We start from the raw sequence: 22,690 nt of genomic DNA on the forward strand, positions 1-22,690 counted from the left end.
AATCTCTTGGTCAGTATGGCTATTGTAGTGTTGGCCAAGCAAGGCAATGTGTTGTGGGACTCGCATCAGTAGGGTTATGCTGCCCCCTACAGGAGGAGGAAACTAGGCAGAAAAAAAGTTCTAGCTACGCCTATGGGCAGTCCGTGGGGGGGGTATACCCTCTTTCTGCATAGGATGTCAGTTTTAATCTGCCTAGTCAGGAGTAAGGACCTAGTTCCTTGCTGGAATCTCTGGTCCTGGCAAAAGTTTTTTTTCTAGATAATATTTTTTTTAGTTTGCTTTTTCTCTGGATTTTTTTTCCAACTATGCTGGATCTGGGCGATGGGCTGGATGTATAAAACCAGTGGTCACCCCAGCCGGCCAACAAGCGCGCACAGACCTTAGCTCCACGTTGGGTCGGCCGCGACATAGTCCCACTGGCCCCGCGAGTTAAACATCTCACCGGGTCGCATACAACCGGGTCTAGGCCCAAGTCGCAGCGTTCCTATTTGGCCGACAGCTCCCCAACTTTGGCGGAGAAGGGTTCTGTCAAGAGATGGCCCCCCGCCTGTTCCGGTATGGTGAGTAAATGTTCCCCCCTCTTCCCCTGGCGGATTTTGGGGTGGACGCGAGCCCCTCCCTGGTACAATCAAACCTTCACACTCCCGGGTTCCCCTCTGTCCTGTCCCGCACCCCACACCTACCTGCCCCCCTCACTACTGGGAGCTATTGGGCCTACTCCTGGGGGCTGGGACCATGCTTCAGGACGGATGTGGGGGCGGGGGCTGCGCCGCCAGTGCCGGACGAACGATCGTGTGCGGGGGCTCTGCCTGTTCCTTCAGAGCCCATCTGCCAATTGATCCCATTTTAGGGTCTGGGGTGTCCCCTCAAGGGTCCTCAGTTGCTCTGCAGGCCTGGCATTTTCTTGTAGCCTTATGTGCTGTGGAGATCAGCGACCATCTTGGTATACTCGGCACGGCCATTTTGTGGTTGCCTTCTCTAATAGGAATCAGAATGGGAGTTCCTGGAGGCGTTTTTTTTTTGGGTGGAGCCCATCCCTATATCCTGGGCTGTTTCTCAGATCCTCCCCTTTTGGATCGAGATTGCTGTGCTGTGCAGACATTCTGGGCCTCCTGGTGCATCTTTGGTACAGTGAGTCTGGGGGGTCTCTCTCTCTCTCTGTGCTGGGGATCTCTAGTGTGTTTTGCCTGACCTCTGGGGGGCGATGTGCCACGGTGGGACACTTTTTAAATAAATTTAAAAAAAAATGCAATATGTACTCCCTGGCGGGGTCTGCTCTAAGACCAGTGTTTACGGTTGCCCTTGTCTCGCAAACTTTGACTGAATGGGCTAAGTTGCTATGCCGTGACCTGGAGGGGAAAGAACTCCACCCCCCCCCCCCACCGCCTTTGCAGAGCTGTTGGACCAGCTGATGCATGGGCTGCAATTTGTTTGCGATGCCGCGCTGGATACTGCTCCCATATTGGGTAGACTCTCGGTTTCGGCAGTGGTCCTCTGGCGTATACTTTGGCTGAAGTGCTGGTCTGCGGATCAGACATCAAAGAATATACCAAAAAAGTGAAAAATAAAAAATAATCCCACCTAGCAGCGCTCAACTCAGAAAAGTGCACACAATATATGTGAACAAAATAAACAAACAAATAAATCAATAAATATATATATATATATATCTATATATGTCTCTCTATATATATATATAATATATATATATATATATATATATATATATATATATATACAGTGGGTGCGGAAAGTATTCAGACCCCCTTAAATTTTTCACTCTTTGTTATATTGCAGCCATTTGCTAAAATCATTTAAGTTCATTCTTCTTCCTCCATGAATGTACACACAGCTCCCCATATTGACGGAAAAACACAGAATTGTTGACATTGTTGCAGATTTATTAAAAAAGAAAAACTGAAATATCACATGGTCCTAAGTATTCAGACCCTTTGCTGTGACACTCATATATTTAACTCAGGTGCTTTCCATTTCTTCTGATCATCCTTGAGATGGTTCTACACCTTCATTTGAGTCCAGCTGTGTTTGATTATACTGATTGGACTTGATTAGGAAAGCCACACACCTGTCTATATAAGACCTTCCAGATCACAATGCATGTCAGAGCAAATGAGAATCATGAGGTCAAAGGAACTGCCTGAAGAGCTCAGAGACAGAATTGTGGCAAGGCACAGATCTGGCCAAGGTTACAAAAAGATTTCTGCTGCACTTAAGGTTCCTAAGAGCACAGTGGCCTCCATAATCCTCAAATGGAAGACTTTTGGGACGACCAGAACCCTTCCTAGAGCTGGCCGTCCGGCCAAACTGAGCTATCGGGGGAGAAGAGCCTTGGTGAGGGAGGTAAAGAAGAACCCAAAGATCACTGTGGCTGAGCTCCAGAGATGCAGTCAGGAGATGGGAGAAAGTTGTAGAAAGTCAACCATCACTGCAGCCCTCCACCAGTCGGGGCTTTATGGCAGAGTGGCCCGACGGAAGCCTCTCCTCAGTGTAAGACACATGAAAGCCCGCATGGAGTTTGCTAAAAAAAACACCTGAAGGACTTCAAGATGGTGAGAAATAAGATTCTGTGGCCTGATGAGACCAAAATAGAACTTTTTGGCCTTAATTCTAAGCGGTATGTGTGGAGAAAACCAGGCACTGCTCATCACCTGTCCAATACAGTCCCAACAGTGAAGCATGGTGGTGGCAGCATCATGCTGTGGGGGTGTTTTTCAGCTGCAGGGACAGGACGACTAGTTGCAATCGAGGGAAAGATGAATGCGGCCAAGTACAGGGATATCCTGGACAAAAACCTTCTCCAGAGTGCTCTGGACCTCAGACTGGGCCGAAGGTTTACCTTCCAACAAGACAATGACCCTAAGCACACAGCTAAAATAACGAAGGAGTGGCTTCACAACAACTCCGTGACTGTTCTTGAATGGCCCAGCCAGAGCCCTGACTTAAACCCAATTGAGCATCTCTGGAGAGACCTAAAAATGGTTGTCCACCAACGTTTACCATCCAACCTGACAGAACTGGAGAGGATCTGCAAGGAGGAATGGCAGAGGATCCCCAAATCCAGGTGTGAAAGACTTGTTGCATCTTTCCCATAAAGACTCCTGGCTGTATTGGATCAAAAGGGGGCTTCTACTAAATACTGAGCAAAGGGTCTGAATACTTAGGACCATGTGATATTTCAGTTTTTCTTTTTTAATAAATCTGCAATAATGTCAACAATTCTGTGTTTTTCTGTCAGTATGGGGTGCTATGTGTACATTGATGAGGAAGAAGAATGAACCTAAATGATTTTAGCAAATGGCTGCAATATAACAAAGAGTGAAAAATTTAAGGGGGTCTGAATACTTTCCGTACCCACTGTATGTATATATATATATATATATATATATATATATATATATATATATATATATATATATATATATACACATATATATATATATATATATATATATACACATGTGTTCAAATAATCACTGAAAATCCAATCCCAAAATTAATTAGTGGACAATAAATCAAGTGAAAAAAATCAGTGGAAAAAAAAAATTCCAGTGAAACAACATGGATAAATCAATGTATCACTAAAAGTCCAATAGTAGGAGAATAGTGATATGTGATGATCCAGTAAGATTCCAGTGTAAGCTGAACAAAAACACACCAACAAAGTGAAGTGTCCGCCACCTTTGTGCTCCACTCCCCTCAGCTATAATAGACATCAAAGAATGCCTTGACTGATCTACCTTTTCAAGGTGATCACCTGTTTGGGGCTACTCTGGATGAAATTCTAAAAAGTCTCTCAGGGGGTAAGAGTATCCCCACCCCGCAGGCTAACAAGGGTAAGGACCCTCGCCGCAGATGGGGATCCTTCCTTCTCAGCACACAAGAAGTTTTTTTCCGTCCCTCAGGGTCAGTTGATAAGGCGAAGACTCCCTCGGGCGGTTCCAAGCGACCCTGGTCTGGCAAATAAAAATCTAGTTTCTCCAGACCGCAGGACAAGGCCACCTCGGCCTGAAGGTGCGCCATCACCTGTATCTGGGGTGGGGGGATGTCTTTGCCGGTTTCCAGACCTGTGGCTGTCCCGGATACAAGACAAATGGATTCAGGAGGTCATACGATCCGTTTACAAGATCGAGTTTTGATCCGTACGGCCAGTAAGGTTTTTCCCTTCCAATGTGTGACTGTCCCTGGATAGCTTACAGGCTCTCTATGGGGCAGTTCAGGATCTGGTACAACAGGGTTTACTAGTTCCGGTTCCGTGTGCAGAACGTTTTCAGGGTTTTTATTCAAACCGGTTTATGGTCCCCCGGTAGCAAGGCAAACTACGTCCGATCCTGGACCTGAAGGCACAGAATTGCTTCTTGCAAGTTCAAAAATTTAGGATGGAATCCGTTCGCACGGTGGTGGCTTCCCTACATCAGGGGGATTTCCTGGCCTCCATGGACATCAAAGATGGCTACCTTCACTTCCCAAAATGTGCAGGACACCAACGGTCCTTATCAGTTTGTGACGTTACCCTTTGGTCTCGCCTCTGCTCCTTGGGTCTTCACAAAAGTGTTGGCTCCGGTCCTGGCGCTGTTGTGGCTGCGGGGGATATCGGTCCTTGGTTACCTGGACAATCCGCTTCTACGTGCGGAGTCTTCTACAGTGCTGGAAATAAAATTGGAGATCACTATGAGAACTCTGGAGGAGTTTGGGTGGATTCTGAACCTTCAGAAGTCATCTTTGGTCCCTTCCATGAGACTGGACTATCTAGGCCTGACTTTGGACTCCTCAGCAAGGGTGTTTCTTCCTCCGGAAAAACTTCAAAAACTTCAGACTGCGGTTCAGCTTTTGCTGTCCAGCAAATGGTCGTTACTTCTCACCTGTATGAGAGTTCTGGAACTGATGGTGTCATCCTTTTGAGGAGGTCTCCTTCGCTAAATTCCACACAAGGATCCTCCAGAAGGAAATCCTTCTTATATGGAACAAGAATCCAAGTTCCCTGGACAACCAGATCCAGCTGAGCCAGGTGACCAGGGGGTCCCTGGTATATGGTGGCTTAGGTCCCCGATGCTCAAGCTAGAAAAATCCTTCCTCCCTGTGTATGGACGATTGTCACTACGGATGCCAGTCTGTCCAGGTGGGGAGGTTGTCTGCTCAGGGAGTATGGTCCCTGGAAGAGTCCAGGTTACCCATCAATGTTCTGAGAGCGATCAGGCTTTGCCTAGTCCAGTGGACCGAGCACCTGCAGGGTTGTCCGGTGCTCATTCAATCGGGCAATGCCACGGCCGTGGCTTATGTCAATCACCAAGGGGGCACCAAAAGTGTCCTTGCGGCCTTGGAAGTGGCAGGCATCCTTCGTTGGGCGGAGCGCTTTGTTCCAGCTCTCTCCGCTGTTCACATTCCAGGAGTGGAAAATTGGCAGGCGGATTGCCTCAGTCAACAGGCCTTGGATGCAGGGGAATTGTCTCTCCATCTATGCGGAGGTGTTCCGGCAGTGTTGCCTTGGTGGGGCACTCCAGATGTAGATCTGTTGGCCTCTCGGATCAACCGAAATGTGCAGAGGTTTGTGGCCCGGGACCCTCTGGCAGATGCCGCAGATGCGCTGGTGGCCCCGTGGGGTCAGTATCAGCTGATGTATGCCTTTCCTCTTCTCAAGTTGATGCCAAGACTTCTTCGCAGGATCGAGGCGGAAGGGATTCCAGTCATTCTTGTGCCTCCGGACTGGCCTCGCTGAGCTTGGTACACCGACCTGGTCTGGTTAGTCACAGGCGCTCCTTGGAGGCTTCCTCTGAGAGAGGATTTACTGTCTCAGGGGCCAATCTTCCATCCTGCTTTACAGTCGCTGGCTTTGACGGCTTGGCTGTTAAAAGCCAGATTCTGAAGGACAGGGGATTGTCTGTTTCAGTAAATCCCACTTTGCTTGAAGTGAGGCAAACGATTTCTAGGAGGATTTATCATCGTACGGGGAAGTCGTGAGAGTCTCTTGGGGCTCCCCTCGTGCTTACTCGGTGGCTTGGATTTTGACCTTCCTTCAAAGGGGAGTTGATAAAAAGTTAGCCTTTAGTACTATCAAGGGTCAGGTTTCAGCCTTGGCAATTTTCTTCAAAAGGCCATTAGCCACCTATTCCCTGGTGCATAACTTCATCCCGGGGGGAAGGGGGGCGACATTTGGCACCTCCAGTGCGACCTCCGTTACCACCTTGGGTCCTTAACCACTTCACCCGGGTGGACATCATATGACGACGTGGGGTTTAAGTGGGGATATCTGAATGATGCCCGTAGCTGCAGGCATCATTCAGATATAATTTTTTTTCCTCAGGCGATTCCCTTCACTATACAGTAAGAACAATCATAGTGGCCGAACCACCGCTTGATCGTTCTTACAGGCGGCGGGAGGGGACACCCCTCCGGACACCCCTCCCCCTTCCGCCACCCTCCGGTGCTTCTACCGGCTCGTTTGTATGATCGGCAAGCCGGAGAAGGAATTGGCCGCCGGGAGGACGTGTACCATAGAGACCGCGAGGACCAGATGGTCCCCGGCATTCTCTATGACTCTGAGGCCTGGGCGTGATATGACGACTTCACGCCCGGCCTGGCAGTTTCAGTACTGCCGAGAACTCTGCATTCAGCTGAGATCGTGTTTTTTTTTTTTCAGGCTTTCTAGCCTGTAGGCAAGATCTGAGGTCTTATTGACCTCAGATCTCCCTATAAAGAGGACCTGTCATTCACTGATCCTATTACAAGGGATGTTTACGTTCCTTGTAATAGAGATAAAAGTGATCAAAAAAAATAAAAATTTAATGGAAAGTGTAAAAATAAAAAATTAAAATAAAATTAAAATAATTTAAAGTGCCCCCGTCCTGATGGCTCGCACACAGAAGCGAACGCATGCGTACGTTGCGGCCACATATGTAAAAGATGTTCAATCCATACATATGAGCTATCGCCGTGAACGTTAGAATGAGAGCAACAATTCTAGCCCAAGAACTCCACTGTAACTCTAAACTGGTAACCTGTAAAAAATGTTAAATCGTCGCCTATAGAGATTTTTAAGTACCGAAGTTTGGCGTTATTCCACTAGTGTGCGCAATTTTAAAGCATGACATGTTCGGTATCTATTTACTCGGCGTAACATCATCTTTCACATTATACAAAAAAATTGTGCTAACTTTAGTGTTTTTTTGTTTTTTTTAATTCATAAAACTTTTTTTTTTCCCCAAAAAAAAACGTGTTTGAAAAATTTCTGCGCAAATACCGTGTGACATAAAAAGTTGCAATGACTGCCATTTTATTCCTAGGGTCTCCTGCTAAAAAATATATATATAATGTTTGGGGGTTCCGAGTAATTTTCTAGCAAAAAAAATAGTTTATTAAAAAAAATGCAGTTAAGATACACATGTTGGGTAAAATGTATACAGTGAGAATGACTACTCACAATAAAAAAAATATGGTGAGCTTCATTATTTAAAAAGCCATCATAATATACTATGATAATGTTAAAATATGGACTAGAATACACTATATTGAAAATGTAAATTAAAAGGAACTGCCTGCACATTCACACCTGCCTGCACGCCTTTCCACCTTCACTACTGAGTGTACGCGCCTAGTGGAGATGTGTATGGAGGAGGCTGTTAACTTAAACACTGCTGGAGACCATATCTCTACATATCCATTTAATTTTTGCCTCTGGTAAGGAGATATTTGGGGCACTGCGGTGGTGTGTGCTGTCCATTTACACTGATGCTGGTGATGAGATTTCATCCTCCTGCTGTGAACACAGACTATTAGATCTTAGCGCTGCATATGGACTTTATGTATTATATATGCATATCTGCAGTCATGCATGCACTGAAATACAAATACAAACATTATTTCACAAGCTGCACCCAATTATTTCCCTGTAGTGATCACAGGTGGGGCAGACTGCAGAGATGCATTTTGTAGAACCAGCATGTTATGTTGAATAGTGGGTTTTTTAGGGGCTCTCTCGGGCAAACGCGTCTGAAAAGTTTGTTGAATCCACCGTAGGGTTAGAGCCTTTATTTTTTAGCCTTTATTTTTTATTTTTTTAAACTCTGCCTATCCCCAATAAATGCAATGTTACCTTTTAATTGCAATCCTGTATTGCAGGTGCAGCTGTCGCAGGACAAAGTAATCGTCCATCTCCAACAGAGCTGGTTACTAAAGTTCGCAGGAATCGGTCAATTAAAATTGGTAAAGCTACCACCGTGTCTGAAACATGGAAGGCATCTTTGTGTCGAGAGATCACCAATTCTTCTGAACTTAAACACCTTGATGAGTTCTTGTTTGCTAAGGTAATGTGCTCATCGTTAACTATAGAACAAATGTTAAATGTTTGAGCAGTCAACATTCTCCACTTAGCAATTTGCAGATTCTACCAAGACATTCAGTAGGTGGGGGGTGGTATGGTTGGGCAGGAGAGGGCAAGCAGTACTTCCTAACAAGTGCTGCTTACTGAGAGCCCTGCAGGGAGCAGTTGGTTTACTGTTGAGTGAGGCTGTGGTGGTAACCAGTCTCCACAACCGAAAACTGAAAATGAACACACTGCAATAATGACCTGTTTAAGGATAAGGACATATCTTGTTTCAAGTGAGACATGCAATGCATTTTACATCAGTCTTTTTTGTAACCAGAATTCAGCTTTAAGTGATGACAAAGTAAATGTAAGATTTAAGTGTAAACTGATATGAATAGATACAGTATCTAACTATTTAATATGTGAAGTGATTAGGCTGTGTTATACATTAAAGCATTTTCGCTTTCATTCATTGACGGACACAGCTCCAGATCTTCTTGACACTTGGTTTATACTGGCCCCTACTGGAGTAGGACACTAGGCGGTAAAAAGTTTGATTACACCTATAGGGCAGTCCCTTTTTTCCTACCTAGTCAGGAGTAAGGACCTAGTTCCTTGCTGGGATCTCTGGTCCTAGCATTATTTTTCTTTTTTAAACTGAATTTTTTCTTCTTTTATTATTTTCTGTTGCCGGTGGGCCTCTAGTGGAAGTTCCTGAACTTCCTCTTTTTCCTTGATCGCCGCACGCAGCCTGGCTCTCTGGCTCTGCATCTGAGGAGGGGGTGGTGAGTCCCTGTGGGTGCCAAACGGCTCCCTTTTTCTGCTATAGCGGTAATTGGTGCGCTGGGACTTATGGTGCCGCTGGTGCAGCGGTGGGGGGAATTTCTAACAGCAATTTTTACACTTCTTGCTGGCGGTTCCCAGGTTAACCCATGGAGCCCCTGGAGCATGTGTCACCACCCGACCCCCTTTGAGGCTGTGGGGCCCGCTGGGTCCCAGTCTGCCTCCCAGTCTGCTTTGTCTGCTATGACAGCAGTCCTGCAGTCACTGGTGTTCAAAGTAGATATGGCCCTCCAAAATTGGATAAGCAAAAAGCATCCTCCGACTTCACCTGCATTCTCTGTCTCCTCAGATTCTGAGGTTGATTTGGCCACCTCGGGCGCAAGTCACCTTACTGGGTCTGCGCCTGCGCTCCCTGAGTGCTCTGATAGTGAGGATGATTCCTCTTCCACTGCAGCCGTGCATGAAAAAGCGCTAGTTGATGCGCGGATTGTATCAGCGCGGGAGACTTTGAAATCAGAGGACGCAGCTACTGCTGCGTTGGCTGCCCAGGTGCAATTTGGTACTCGCAGATCCTCCAAAGCGGCCGCGTCATCTCCGTGTGAGGACACCTTAAGACCAACCTGCACCATGTTGGAGGACATAACGCCGCTGACACAGAAAGCCTCCGGTAGCTGAGGGTAAACCCGCAGACTTGCATCAGAGTATGCATAAAGCCCCCAACAGGGGGCCTTTCTGTGCTGGACATGGTGATGTTATTGATGGCTAATCCTCCAGGGAAAAAAAGGGGACTCTCACCTAGATTACAATGCCTATTGAAGAAGCAAAGGCCAAACAAACATAGCAAGGGGATAACAAGGCCGCGAAAATGTGTAATTACAATAAGGATTTATTACATTAATACACTCCAAAAAGGTGTTTTTCTTTTTTTTTTTTTTTTTTTGTGGCCGGTGGGACAACAAAAAAAAAGGGGGAGGGGAAGGAAGGGGGCAGGGGACAAAATAAAAATGAGAATTTATATGCCCAAATTTGGAGTCATTCATTCAGACAGAGAATAAGAAAGAGAAAAGCATAAAATGTATAATATGTAATAGGAAAAGGAGACTTGAGGAGATTTTTAAGAGAAGTATATAGATCACCTAGTCACTTTTGCCTTGTAACCCTCCAAAAAGGGTCTGAAGCTTTCCATTTCATTTAGATCTGAGGGGGTTGTGGCATTAAGGCACCTAATCCAGCATGCTTCACGCTAGAGTAGGACCTTATAACAGCCCCCCCCATGAGGAATATGAATACGATCCAGCAAGTTTACCTTGGGCATGTTATAGCCATGGTTTTTGGCAACCTTTCGTCCTAGAGGTAGGTACAGATTGCCAATCCTCATGCTCTGCATGTGTTTACTAACATGTAGTCCTAGTTCTTGTTTGGTTTTACCTACGTAAAAGGAACCACATTGGCATTGCATACCACACCTTTTGTTTTGCAGTTAGCAACATGCTTTAAACAAAAAGTATCACTATTGGGGAGAGAAATCCTAGTTCTTTTTTCGTATTACGGCACATTGTGAACATGTACCACAGCGGAAAGTTCCCCATATTTTGCAGTGATCTTTCCTAGACTCTCCTTTATATTCACTCTGAACCAATATTTCCCCAATGGATCCCGCCCTTCTATAAACGATTCATGGCTTTTTTGTTACCAGGTTTGCAAGAATCGGATTCTCGGTAAGGATGAACCAGTATTTTTCAAGAATGCCCTGGATCTTTTTATGTTCGTTTGAGTATCGCAAGATTACTTTGGTCATTTTTTCTTGTTTTTTTCCCAGTCGGTCTAAAAACAAGATTTTTCCTTTCAATGTTTTTTACTCTGTTGAAAGCCTTCTTCAAGGACGTTTTTGTATATCCTCTAACCATTAACCTCCTAGTCAATTTGTCAGCCTCAATCTGACAATCTTCAGGAGTGGTACAGTTGCTTTTAACACGCAAAAGTTTACTTATAGGGTATAGACTTTTGAGGGGTTCAGGGTGGAAGCTGTCGGCATGTAAAATTGTATTTCCGGCAGCTTCTTTCCTGTAAACTTTACTTGTAAGTTTCTCTTCCTGATCTTTGAGAATACTAATATCAAGAAAATCATGCTTCTGATGATCATGTCGTAGTGAAGAAAAGGTTGAAATCATTCTGATTAATTTTGTCCAGGCACTGTCCAAGTGCAACCTCCGAGCCATCCCAGACCAGAAATATGTCATCTATGTATCTCTACACATCAAGATGTGTCGCGTATACATAATGACTGATCATCAGATAGAAAGCCTTTCTCCCACTCCCCCAGGTACAGATTGGCCTAGGATGGGGGCAAAACAAGTGCCCATCGCTATGCCCTGTACCTGGAGGTAGTGGGAGCCTCCAAAAAGAAAAATGTTTTGTTGCACAATGTAGTCCAGCATTTGCAGTAAAAATAATTGAATTGCCACTCTTCCACTCCCCTTTGTCGGAGAACCTGCCTCACAGCAGCAACCCCCTTGTCATGGGGGATGCTGATGTAGAGTGATTCCACATCAGTTGTTACCACCATAGCCGACTTAGGAATCTCTAGGTTATCAAGTATCTGTAACAAATGAAGTGTCCTTTGTATAAGAAGCCAGACTTGTTACACGTTGTCTTAATTGAGCATCAATAATCTGACTCATCCCTTCAGAAATACTCCCATTCCCTGATAGAATAGGACTGCCTGGTGGATTGACAACATCCTTATGCAATTTGGGCACATACATTCTTATTTTTATAGTGTGCACCCCAGTGGCGGCTGGTGCTCCATGGGCCGGGGGGCGGCAGACGGAAAGCCTCATTGAACTCCATGCGCCCGGCGCCCTGCGTGTAGATTAGGGGGCCGAACGCATGGACGGGGGGACGGCGCCCCCAATACACCAGCCTTACGCCATTACGACTCACATGCGCTATATGTGGAGGACGCCGGGGACTTTTGGAGACAAGAGTCAGATTTGCTGGGAAGCATAGAAGCACATTGCACTTATTGTTAATGGAAAGTTGTCAACTTTACATTTTGATGTATTTGTTTCTAAAATGAATTCAATTTATGTTGCAGAAGTGGATAGAATATCCTTGAGGAAGAATCTTTTGATATTTAATTTGAAACGCATTGGATATCCCCATCTGTTGTGAATTGTGGTCTCCTCCTTGGAGGCGGTTCCATACCAGATCTCTGCAAAAGGAGATTCTTGCCAAATGGAACAAGAACACACAGTCTCTAGAAAATCTGATCCTGTTGAGCCAGAATACGAGAGGATCCTTGATCTGGTGGCTCCGCTCTCTGGCGCTTCAACAGGGACAATCCTATCTCCCCTGGTACTGGATGGTGGTCACTAAGGATGCCAGCCTGTCTGGGTGGGGAGGTGTCTTGGGCACAGATTGTGCTCAGGGGGTTTGGACTCTGAAGGAGTCCAGCCTACTGATCAATATCCTGGAAATTCGAGCAATCAAGCTTTGCCTGACCCAATGTACATATCGTCTGCAGGGGCACCCTGTAAGGATTCAGTCGGACAATGCCACGGTCGTGGCATATGTCAATCATCAAGGGGGCACCAAAAGTGCCCTAGCAGCCTGGGAAGTAGCCAGCATTCTAAGGTTGGCAGAACACTTTGTTCCAGCCATCTCTGCTGTGCATATTCTAGGGGTGGAAAATTGTCAGGCAGACTACCTCAGTCGGCAGACGTTGGCTCAGGGAGAATGGTCTCTACACCCGGAGGTGTCTCATCAACTGTCTCCGGTGGGGGATCCCCGATGTGGACCTGTTGGCCTCTAGTCTCAACAGGAAGGTGCAGAGGTTCATAGCAAGATCTCGGGGTCCTCTGGCTGACGCCACAGATGCTCTGTGGCGCCTTGCGGCCAGTATCGTCTGGTATATGCTTTTCCTCCGATAACTCTTCTGCCGAGACTCCTGCAAAGAATTGAGGCCGAAGGGATTCCGGTCATCCTAGTGGCCCTGGACTGGCCTCGCAGGTCCTGGTACGCAGACCTGGTAAAGCTGGTCGCCGATGTCCCGTGAAGACTCCCTCTAAATGGATCAGGTGGTGCAGGACTATTCCATTAAGGGTCAGGATCCTCCTTTCCGTGTTAAGGCGCATTCTACGAGGGCGCTTAGTGCCTTTTGGGCCTAACGTCATCAGGCGTAGGTAGTGCGTGTTTGCAAGGTGGCCACCTGGTCGTCCGTGCATGCTTTTACAACATTTTAAAAGTTGGATGTGTTGGCATCGGCAGATGCTTCTTTTGGCCACAAGTTTTTTTTGCAGGCCTCTGTTGGAGAGGATAAGTCCTCCTTGAGGGTGTGTTTTGTTTTTGTCAGGTGAGCTCCAGTTGTTGCTGGTTGAGCTCCTGTTTTACCTGGTTGGCTATGTTTAGCTTTTGGGAAGTATGTTTCTTGCTGTGTTCTACCCACCCCTCATGTTGACACTGCTTTGGGACATCCCAAGGGTCAAGAAGATCTGGAACTGTGTCCGTCAATGAACGAAAGAGAAAACTCTATTTTGTCTTACCGTAAAATCCTTTTGTCTGATGTTCATTGATGGGCACAGCACCCGCCCCTCCATTGAGTTGGGTTTTACGTTCTTTTGACACTGCTTGTTACAAAACTGAAGACCTATAGCAGAAAGTGGGGGTATACCCCCTGAGACTGCCCTATAGGCTTAGTCAAACTTTTTCCCGCCTAGTGCCCTACTCCTGTAGGGGACTGCATAAACCCAAGGGTCAAAAAGATCTGGAGCTGTGTCGGTCAATGAACATCAGAGAAAAGGATTTTACAGTAGGACAAAAATCCAGTTGTTTTTTTTTTTTTAAAACCTCTTAAGGCCCGGAAGGTTTTACTCCCTTAATGACCAGGCCATTTTTTGCAATACAGCACTGCGTTGCTTTAACTGACAATTGCGCAGTCGTGCGACACTGTACCCAAATAAAATTGATTTCCTTTCGTCCCACAAATAGCTTTCTTTTGGTGGTATTTGATCACCTCTGCAGTTTTATTTTTTGCACTATAAAAAAAAAATAGTGGCAACATTTTTTTTCTATAAAACATATCCAGTAAAAAAAAAATTAAAAAAAATTAAAAAATAATTTTTTTTATCAATTTAGGACAATGTTTTCTGCCACATATTTTTGGTGACAAAAATCCCAATAAGTGTATACTGTATTGCTTGATTTGCGCAAAAGTTATCACGTCTACCAACTAGGGGATAGATTTATGTCTTTTTTTATTTATTTGTTACTAGTAATGGCGGTGAACAGTGATTTTTAGCGGGACTGCGACATTGCGGCGGACAGATTGGACACCTAACTGACACTTTTGAGGGGACCAGTGACCTTACTAAAGTAATCGGTGCTAAAAATATGCACTGTTACTATACTAATGACACTGGCAGGGAAGGAGTTAACACCCAAGGGCGAGCAAAGGGTCAAGTGTACTCCTAGGGAGTGCTTTCTAACTGTGTGGAGGATGTACTCAATAGATGAACACAGAGACCTGTGTTCCTAAATAGTAGGAATGCAGGATCCCTGTGTTCATCTGTAACAGAACGGAGATCTGTCTCTATGGGGAGTGATCGCTGGTGGCTGGGGGACATAATGGCTGCCGATTGGCTCCCCCTTTGGCCAATCGGCGCATGTGCCCCCACTGTCTATTACACAAAGCGACGTACAGGTACGTCATTTCGCGTAATAGAGCTGACCTGCCACAGTAAAACTACGATGGCTGGTCGGCAAGTGGTTAAATATATTTAGCAAAAATGCACTCAGCTGCATTTAATAAGGTGAATTATAAAGGGAGATGTAAGAAACATTTATGAACACAGTAAGAATTTCTAAAGTTATGAATTGTTACCCAAATCTATATATTGTGCGATTTCATATTTTCCTAATATGGTTTGGTAAATGAGTTCTTTGACCAGAAGTGAAAGCTTTAACACAACAACAGAAATTTATTGGTAAATAGTATAAAAGTCTAACAAAAAACAATCTATCTAGTTACATACAAGAAACATTATTAAGAGAGCTTCAACGTATTACAAAATCCAAACAAGGAAAGAGAAAAGACATAGGACAAACATTTGTAAGTGCAAGTGGTATATTCCATAAATACCATGCTACTGCACATGAGGGCCCCATTCTAGTTGGCTGTTCTCTTTTCCATGACTTAAACTAATATAAACTTATCTCTCATAGTTTTGCATGGGGCCATCCCGATTGGGGGAACTATCTTACCCCTCTTCTACATCTGGGCGTATCTCATCCAGGACTGGACAATTTTCCCATCCCTAGATTTAGCATAACTCAGCCCCTCACTAGCACCTCTTTTAGGAGGGAAAATTAATTATGCCAGGTCATAACCTTCTTTTGAATATGGGGCATTAGGTATGCAAGGTCATATCCTGGCAAATTGTCGGTTCCTGAACAGATGGCCACTTTAATTTCATAACTAAAGAGTGTCCTTTTTATCAAATTTTTATACTAAAGAGTGTCCTTTGAAGTGGATGTAAAGTTATTTAAGGAAGTGAAAAGGCCTGGTGTAAATCATTACTTCGGCCCCCTTTGTTTGCGAAAAAGGAACTTAATTAGGTGTTGCATACAAGTTTAGGGGGGCTAAATAGCACACACACACACGTTTAGTCCAACCTAACATTCCTGCACTTCACCATATCAAACTATTTGGAACAGCAAAACACAATACCACAAACTATGTGTGTGTGTATATATTATTTATATATAGTACATACATACATCCATTTACAATTGCTAATAGATACACATAAAGCAACAGATGCCCCCTTGTGGCCAGTGAAGCGAGGCCGCATCTAAAATAATGGTGTATGTGTAATCCCCTTTAATATTTGGAGCTTTTTTCCTTGCTTTCTGATTATAAAAAATCTTTGAAAAGACCCTCTAACTCTCAATCTCTACAGTCCAAATTTCTGGATCTCAGTATCTGTAGTTCATCACTCTTCTGGATGTAGTAAGTCCATAATAAAAATAAGGGACAAAGACAAAAGAAAAAAGAGAATCTTTGTTCTCAACCATCCAGTAATAATAGTATGAAAGTCCATAATGCAAATCTGATCATGTTCGAATGGAAGAATCAAAATACACAGACAAACATTGAGATTTATGATCTGATAATTAAATGTATGTTCTGATTTTCTTCTCAGATTACCACCCTACATCAGGATAAAACAGCTATTGAAGGTCTACTCTACAAAGCAATGGAAATGTTCAGAGAAAACCTCAAGTCCATGTACTCTTCTCCAGTAAGTTGCATACCTCCCAAAATCTTCTCAAAGCATAGTCAAGAGGTTTCTATTTGCCACAATATACTGTACTGAGTCGATTTTTGTACACTGGAAATTTAGTTAAGATTTATGAAGCACTGAACATGACTGACAGACGCAGGTCAGACCCTTGCCCTTCTCACCAGGTCCTGACAAAGGATTGGTCTCCCATCCCACTGCACTGTCACTGAATACGCAACAATGACACTCTCAGCCTTTCCCTGCACAAAGATTTTACAGCTTGCGGGACCACAATCTAAGTCCCAATAGAGTGAGAGTGATTGTCACTCGGTTAAGTTAACTGTACAACCCTTTAAACTGCCTCCACTGACTTTCCCAAGATTAGCAACAACAATTACGGTTTTTAAAATAACCGTCTGTAACATACACATTCACCACAGACAGGTATATTCAAAGATGTATACTACAGAATCCCTGCTGTTCAAGAGACAGGGATTCTTAAAAGTTTGTGTTAGGGCAATAGAGACAGTTTAACACTTCACAATTTGGTTTAATAATAGGTACAAAATGGTGCAAAATAAATATTTACAGAAAAAGGATGTTAGAGAGACAATAATGCATCAAAGAAAAAGGAGTTGAAAATGAATACTTGCAAGTCCTGGTTTTTAGAGTCAAGAAATAAGCAAAAGCGGTACAGCGGCTCTTAAGTCCTGTTAGGTGTTCCTTGGTTTGACGTTAAACAAGGGCTGTCACAATGTGGTTGCATTCTACTTTTCTTCACATCCAGGGGGTGTTGACAGAGACCAATCTGTTCAGTCATCTGGTCTAAGTGGTGGTTGCTGGGACGTCACCACGTTTATGACCAAGTCCCAGATACAGTTTTCTATAGGCATTAAGATCTCTCTAAACCTGCAGTTTACAGTTTGCTAACATGCAGATTAATGTGCAGCATGAAATTCACTTCAAAATTAATCTAAATATGACCGGTTTCAAATGTCTATTTTGCCTAGGAGGAATAAGGTGGCCAGTGAGAGAGGTAAATGTATACTTATTTTGTGCCTGTGGTGTTATTTCACAAGTTATGAAATATACTGAAGTTTAAGAGTCTTGGCTGATAAACCAGTCTATCAGGAATGTGTATTCCCCTAGCTCAGCTATTTACGACTGGGTATCTGTTAAAACTCTGGTTACTCCCGCACACTCTTCCCTGTAGCCATCCTGGTGTTCGCAGAGGAGAAGATCGGTTGTCGCCCTTATAGGGTGAACTACTTATTACTTGATTGCTCACCCCTGTTTGAGATTTGATTACAAGAATTTTCTTTTTTTGAGGTGTTTATTGTAGGAAAAACTCAGATCCGGTGATTTGGAAAACAAGAGGAATTTGTTTATTTACATGCGCGTGGAGATATATACAGAGTTCAGTCAAAGCAGCCTGTCTCATGCATAAAAATCTACCCAGACTATAGAACATGAACTTTTTATAGTAATGAATATGTATGAAGCAAAGTTGTGTTCTGGGCTGGTCCGAGGTGTAATAGTATAATTCATCCAATCAATGTCCACTTCTTCTTCTGTTAAATTAAGATTTAATGGCTCATATGTTGGGCTGTTTGCAATCTCACTGGTAAGAACCGGTTTGGTCATTGCCTGCTGTATTCTCCATATGGAAGTCTTGTCCTGTTATCTCTCAAGGTCTTCTCTCTGCAGAAGTAAGAAAATGAACTTCCCTCCCCTTCATACAGGCAAAGGGAGGAATGTGTGTCTCAAAACAAGCTAATCATAAAGCATCACTCTAACTGTAATTTACATAAAGTATAACTTCTATCTACATTTATAGGTTCATATACTGTATACATTACTTCAGCTGCATTTATGAAAGATTCCTGACTCAGCCCGTTCTTCCAACATCTCCCTCCTGTTGAACCTACTAATGTAGATTCTTACTCGAGCTCCCACCCCAGAAGTCTTTGTCTGTTTTAGTGGGGGCCTTCATAAAAACAGCATCACTCGCTCATACAGGCAATGAGGCTGAACTTGATCTATCATGTAAGTCAGGGTCCAGCATGGACAGGACTGTATACATTACATCGCTCGCAGCTCTATCCACCACTCTTGAGATGAGTCCCTTCATGCATGGTACCAGACAGCAGCCTGCGCATAATAATACTGACAGCACTACTGCAACTGCAGTGGCTAAGGTGGTGAAATACTTGCCCCATTTGCCGAACCAGCATTCCATTCATCTGGTGAAGGGGTCCTTGATCCCGCTATTTTCCGCCAACTCTTGAGACAGCATCTCCAAGCCCTTCAATGCTCGGGTGACGCTGCCATCTGGGGCAGTATTATTAGGGATAAACGTACAGCACGTGGTACCGAACATTACACAGACCCCTTCCCTCTCGGCCAGGAGCATATCCAAGGAGATTCTGTTCTGCCAGGCTGTCAGTGAGGTGGCATCAAGCTGCTCGTCAAGGCCCTTGACTGCATCCCGTGTGTAGTTGACAAAGCGCTGCTGATTTGTAATATATATACTTTATCCAATCAGTGTTTTTAGTTTCAGATATAAACAGGAAAATGGATTCAAAACCTGCAGCTATTTGGCTTCTTGCTTTAAATTCATCTGGGACTCCTCTTGGTACTCCTATAGCATCTATGTATACTGATCTATCGAAACTTTCCCCTGGGATGTCTCTTTGTTAGCTCATTTAATTTCCTGCTTAGGGCCTTATCCCATATAGGAACACCTCCTAGACTGGCGGGGAAGATTAGAAAGGGTTGAACTACTTTCACCAGCGTGCATGTCCCATCCCAGTTTGAGCTCAATAAAGGCCCTAGTTTTCATTTTAGTCACAGGAAATTTATCAATTTCTGTTTCGCAATCTCACTGTCTGCTTTTATTTGCATAATCAATAGGATACACGTCATATTAAAAGTCGAGGGAATTGGAACAGTCGCTAGCCTTGGTCTTCCACTGGCGCACACTACACAGTCAGAGGCATTAGTCGAATTGGCCGTACACTTCATCCATTCCAACCATTCATTCTTGTCAGAGTAGCCGGTCTCTATGCTCAATCTATCCACCAGATGTATCACTACCCCAACTACCTCACTGTCCTGTCTATCTCCAACCTTAGGGAGTGAGCTACCTGTAGCGCTGGCAGGGACACTTTGGGAAGGGTTTACCTGGAGTTTGACTTCAGCCCATGGATCTGTTCCTGACTTAGTTATTCCCCGCCTGTATACCCCGCTATCTCTGACCTCTGGGTTTCTTATTGTAATGATAATGCTTCCTTTGCTAAAGAGATCCTTTGATAGGTAGGTATGTCATCTGGAGGAATCCTAACTGAACTGGTTTCCTACTTGCGGGGGTCTGTTGTCCACCATACATCCTCCCAGTCACCACATATCTTATCCTTCCCACACATATATACATATATACACAAGGTACAAACAATCAGAAATTTTCCTTGAGGGGTTTTGTGGTACCACCCAGGAACAGCAGAGAAAACATGGTCACCTCCTATTTACCTATTCCCATGTGTTGAGTTCACAGTGTTGCTTTCACCTCTTGTAGGTGGGAGGTGGGTTCTCCTTCCAGGATGTGAATCCCTTTATTTAGAAAAAGAGATGTGCCCCCATTCACAACACTCACTCACATAGATTTGTTCTCTTACTCTAATGATTTTGGAGACTTTCTGCTGTCTTTTAGAAATGTCAGAGTCTATATTTTCACACATTGTCACATATTGTCACATACTGTCAGGCCTAAGGCCTTCCTATACCATGTGATGTGTATCCAAGCGCACGCTGTGCACAAAAATGTTTTTTTAAGTAATTAGAGAATCCAAACACCACAAATGTCTTAAATGTCTTCTCCATTTCTAGGGATACCATCCCTCCTGATCAGACATGGATTACCGCATGGCTCAAAAGAGCCACATACCAGAACAAACCGCTATACAACATTGGTTCAGAAAACCCACCTCTAGCTGTGTTTCATTTCTTATCTGACAATTGTGTATACTTTTCATCAGTTCTATTCCCTACCCAGCTTACCTTACATGAAAAATGGGGGATCTGAAATATATCTAATGTGTAGATACCTACTTTCCTTTTCTCTTGCTGATTTACCAACTCAGACAATCTTATCCAGCTATGTTAGGGCTGAAAATATAAAAATATCAAAACAGGTGTCAGCCAAACATTCCATAACTAATGATGCCCATATAGCCTCTCATAGATTTCTGAACAGTTAAATCCACGTTCCCTAGTGACCTGGCCTAACACTAAAAGAAAAAAATCACCTTTCCCATTTAGGGTAAAATATTGGTACAAAAACATCACCTCCCAACTAAACTTCTACAGAACTTTGTATCTAAACGAAACAATATTCAACCATAGGCCTAACTGCTCACCACATAATGTGTGCATTTCCTCCATATATATTTATTCCGGGCTCCTCTCACAATCTAAAGACACTCTGGAAACAAATTCGCCTTTATCTATATAAAGGCGAATGTCCACAGCTTCTGTGGACATATTACCCATACATATATGTGTGTCATCGTGTTCTGCATGCCTCACCCAAACCTAGATAATTAAAAGGGAACTATCTAATTTCATAATCAATTATCAAAAAAATGTAATCAAATGTGGTCAAAAGATTGCCAAGTGTCAGATGTAACCATATATAACTATTAGGGCTGAAACAACTAATCGACTAAATCGATAATAATCGATAATTACAATCGTTGTCAACGATTGTCATTATCGATTAGTTGCTCCGTCAATTAGTTGTGCTGCTCTTTCCCTGCCTGTCAGCGAGCTGTTTGCTCTGTGAAGCCGAAGGCTGCATTCACTGTCTCTCTCTCTCTCACAGCTCTGCACTTCTGTGACTTCCCTCCTCCTTTCCTCTCTGCCTTTCCTCTCCGCCCTCTTGCTGATGTCAGTGAGGGAGTTAGTCATATCGAGGTGAGGCAGAAAAGAGGACAGAAGCAGCAGAAGTTAACGTGAGTGCCGAGATTAGAGCTACAGTGTCCTGTCCATGCAATGCAGCCCGCCAAAAAATATAATAAAAGCTTCTCCAGATAAGAGTTAATATTCCTTATAAAGTGCAATATTCTAATAGAAAAATAAGTGAATAAAAACGTCCATATAGCACATAAAGGGGGTCTTTCTATGCTGCCTATTTCATATCTATGGCTGACATGGACGTTTTTATTCACTTATTTTTCTATTATATTGCACCTTATAAGGAATATTAACTCTTTTATCTAGATAAGCATTTATTATATTATTTACAGTATATATGAGCTTAATTAAGAAAAAAAAAAAAAAGTTTTGGTATAAGGCTCGGTTCACATTTGTGCGATGCGGGAAGGTTGCGAATATGCAGCATGTTCCCGCATCGCATCCGCACAAGAGGCAGTTCACACTGCCATATGCGATACGCAGGGGGTGTCAATTAAATCTTAACGACACCCCCAGTTTGATTGCATATCGCAGTGCGATCTGACAGTTTGCACAGAATCGGATCGCACAACTGTGAACCACTGTGCGATCCGATCCTGATGCAGCTGAAAAAAAGGGTCATGTGCGACTTTTGTGCGGGTGCAGTGCGAATCAGCGCACCCGCAGTAGTGTGAACCAGCACTTAGTGCCGGTTCACACTTGTGCGGTTTGCGAGATCCAGGGCCGGTGCTTCCACTAGGCAAACTAGGCAACCGCCTAGGGCGCATTGCCACCTAGGGGCGCAGCCAGGAGTCGGCACTCTCTCTCTCCATCATGAATGATTATTGTGAGCTGAGGGGAGAGGTGGCGGTAGGGGAGGAAGAAGGGACAGAGAAAGATGCCAGGTGTCTTGGGCAATGGTGGAACTATCAGGCCCTGGCTTTCCACCACTGTTGGAGGGGCCCCAAGAGGCAGGAATGGAGCCCACCAGAGTGCTGCCTGCATGATGATCCACTTCAGCTGGAGCTGAACGGCCTTAACCCCAGGGAGGAAGTGACTCTCTGCACTGAGCTGGTAGGCAGCCATTCATTTCCCTGGGTTGGTATTAAGCAGGGAGCGGAGGAGAGCTGAACCTGAGCCGGATCTCGGCACTGGAGGGCAGAACCTTTACTGGGGCAGAAGCGACGAGGCACCGGAATGGTCTTAGGAGGTTGGTGATGAAGGACATGCGGAGCTCTCTGACTGCTGCTTTTCCCTCCACCAGGAGCCGGTTAAAGCTGTGGTGAGCACTGTGGTCCAGGAGAGGAGCGTCCTGGGAGAAGGAATCATCAGGATCACTGTGAAGGAGGGCAGA

General features: G+C 44.3%; 1 protein-coding gene and 1 long non-coding RNA gene across 11 annotated transcripts in view; one reads left to right on the top strand and one right to left on the bottom strand.

Moving 5' to 3' along the window:
• MYO9B (myosin IXB) overlaps nucleotides 1–22,690 on the top strand; it is a 296,901-nt gene that overhangs the window by 227,519 nt on the left and 46,692 nt on the right. For all 10 annotated transcript variants that reach the window (XM_082260874.1, XM_082260880.1, XM_082260879.1 and 7 more), the window contains 2 exons: nucleotides 8,134–8,318; nucleotides 16,306–16,404. In XM_082260874.1, the coding sequence (XP_082117000.1) occupies nucleotides 8,134–8,318; nucleotides 16,306–16,404 (284 nt within the window). The remainder of the gene's footprint in view (nucleotides 1–8,133; nucleotides 8,319–16,305; nucleotides 16,405–22,690) is intronic.
• LOC309558086 lies at nucleotides 18,290–19,671 on the bottom strand. Its single transcript, XR_014225402.1, has 3 exons — nucleotides 19,307–19,671; nucleotides 19,140–19,217; nucleotides 18,290–19,024 (listed from the first exon to the last, which is right to left on the bottom strand). It is a non-coding gene; the product is annotated as an uncharacterized lncRNA (long non-coding RNA).

Source organism: Pelophylax lessonae, assembly GCF_965119305.1.
Source record: "Pelophylax lessonae genome assembly, chromosome: 1".
NCBI classification, from domain to species: Eukaryota; Metazoa; Chordata; class Amphibia; order Anura; family Ranidae; genus Pelophylax; species Pelophylax lessonae.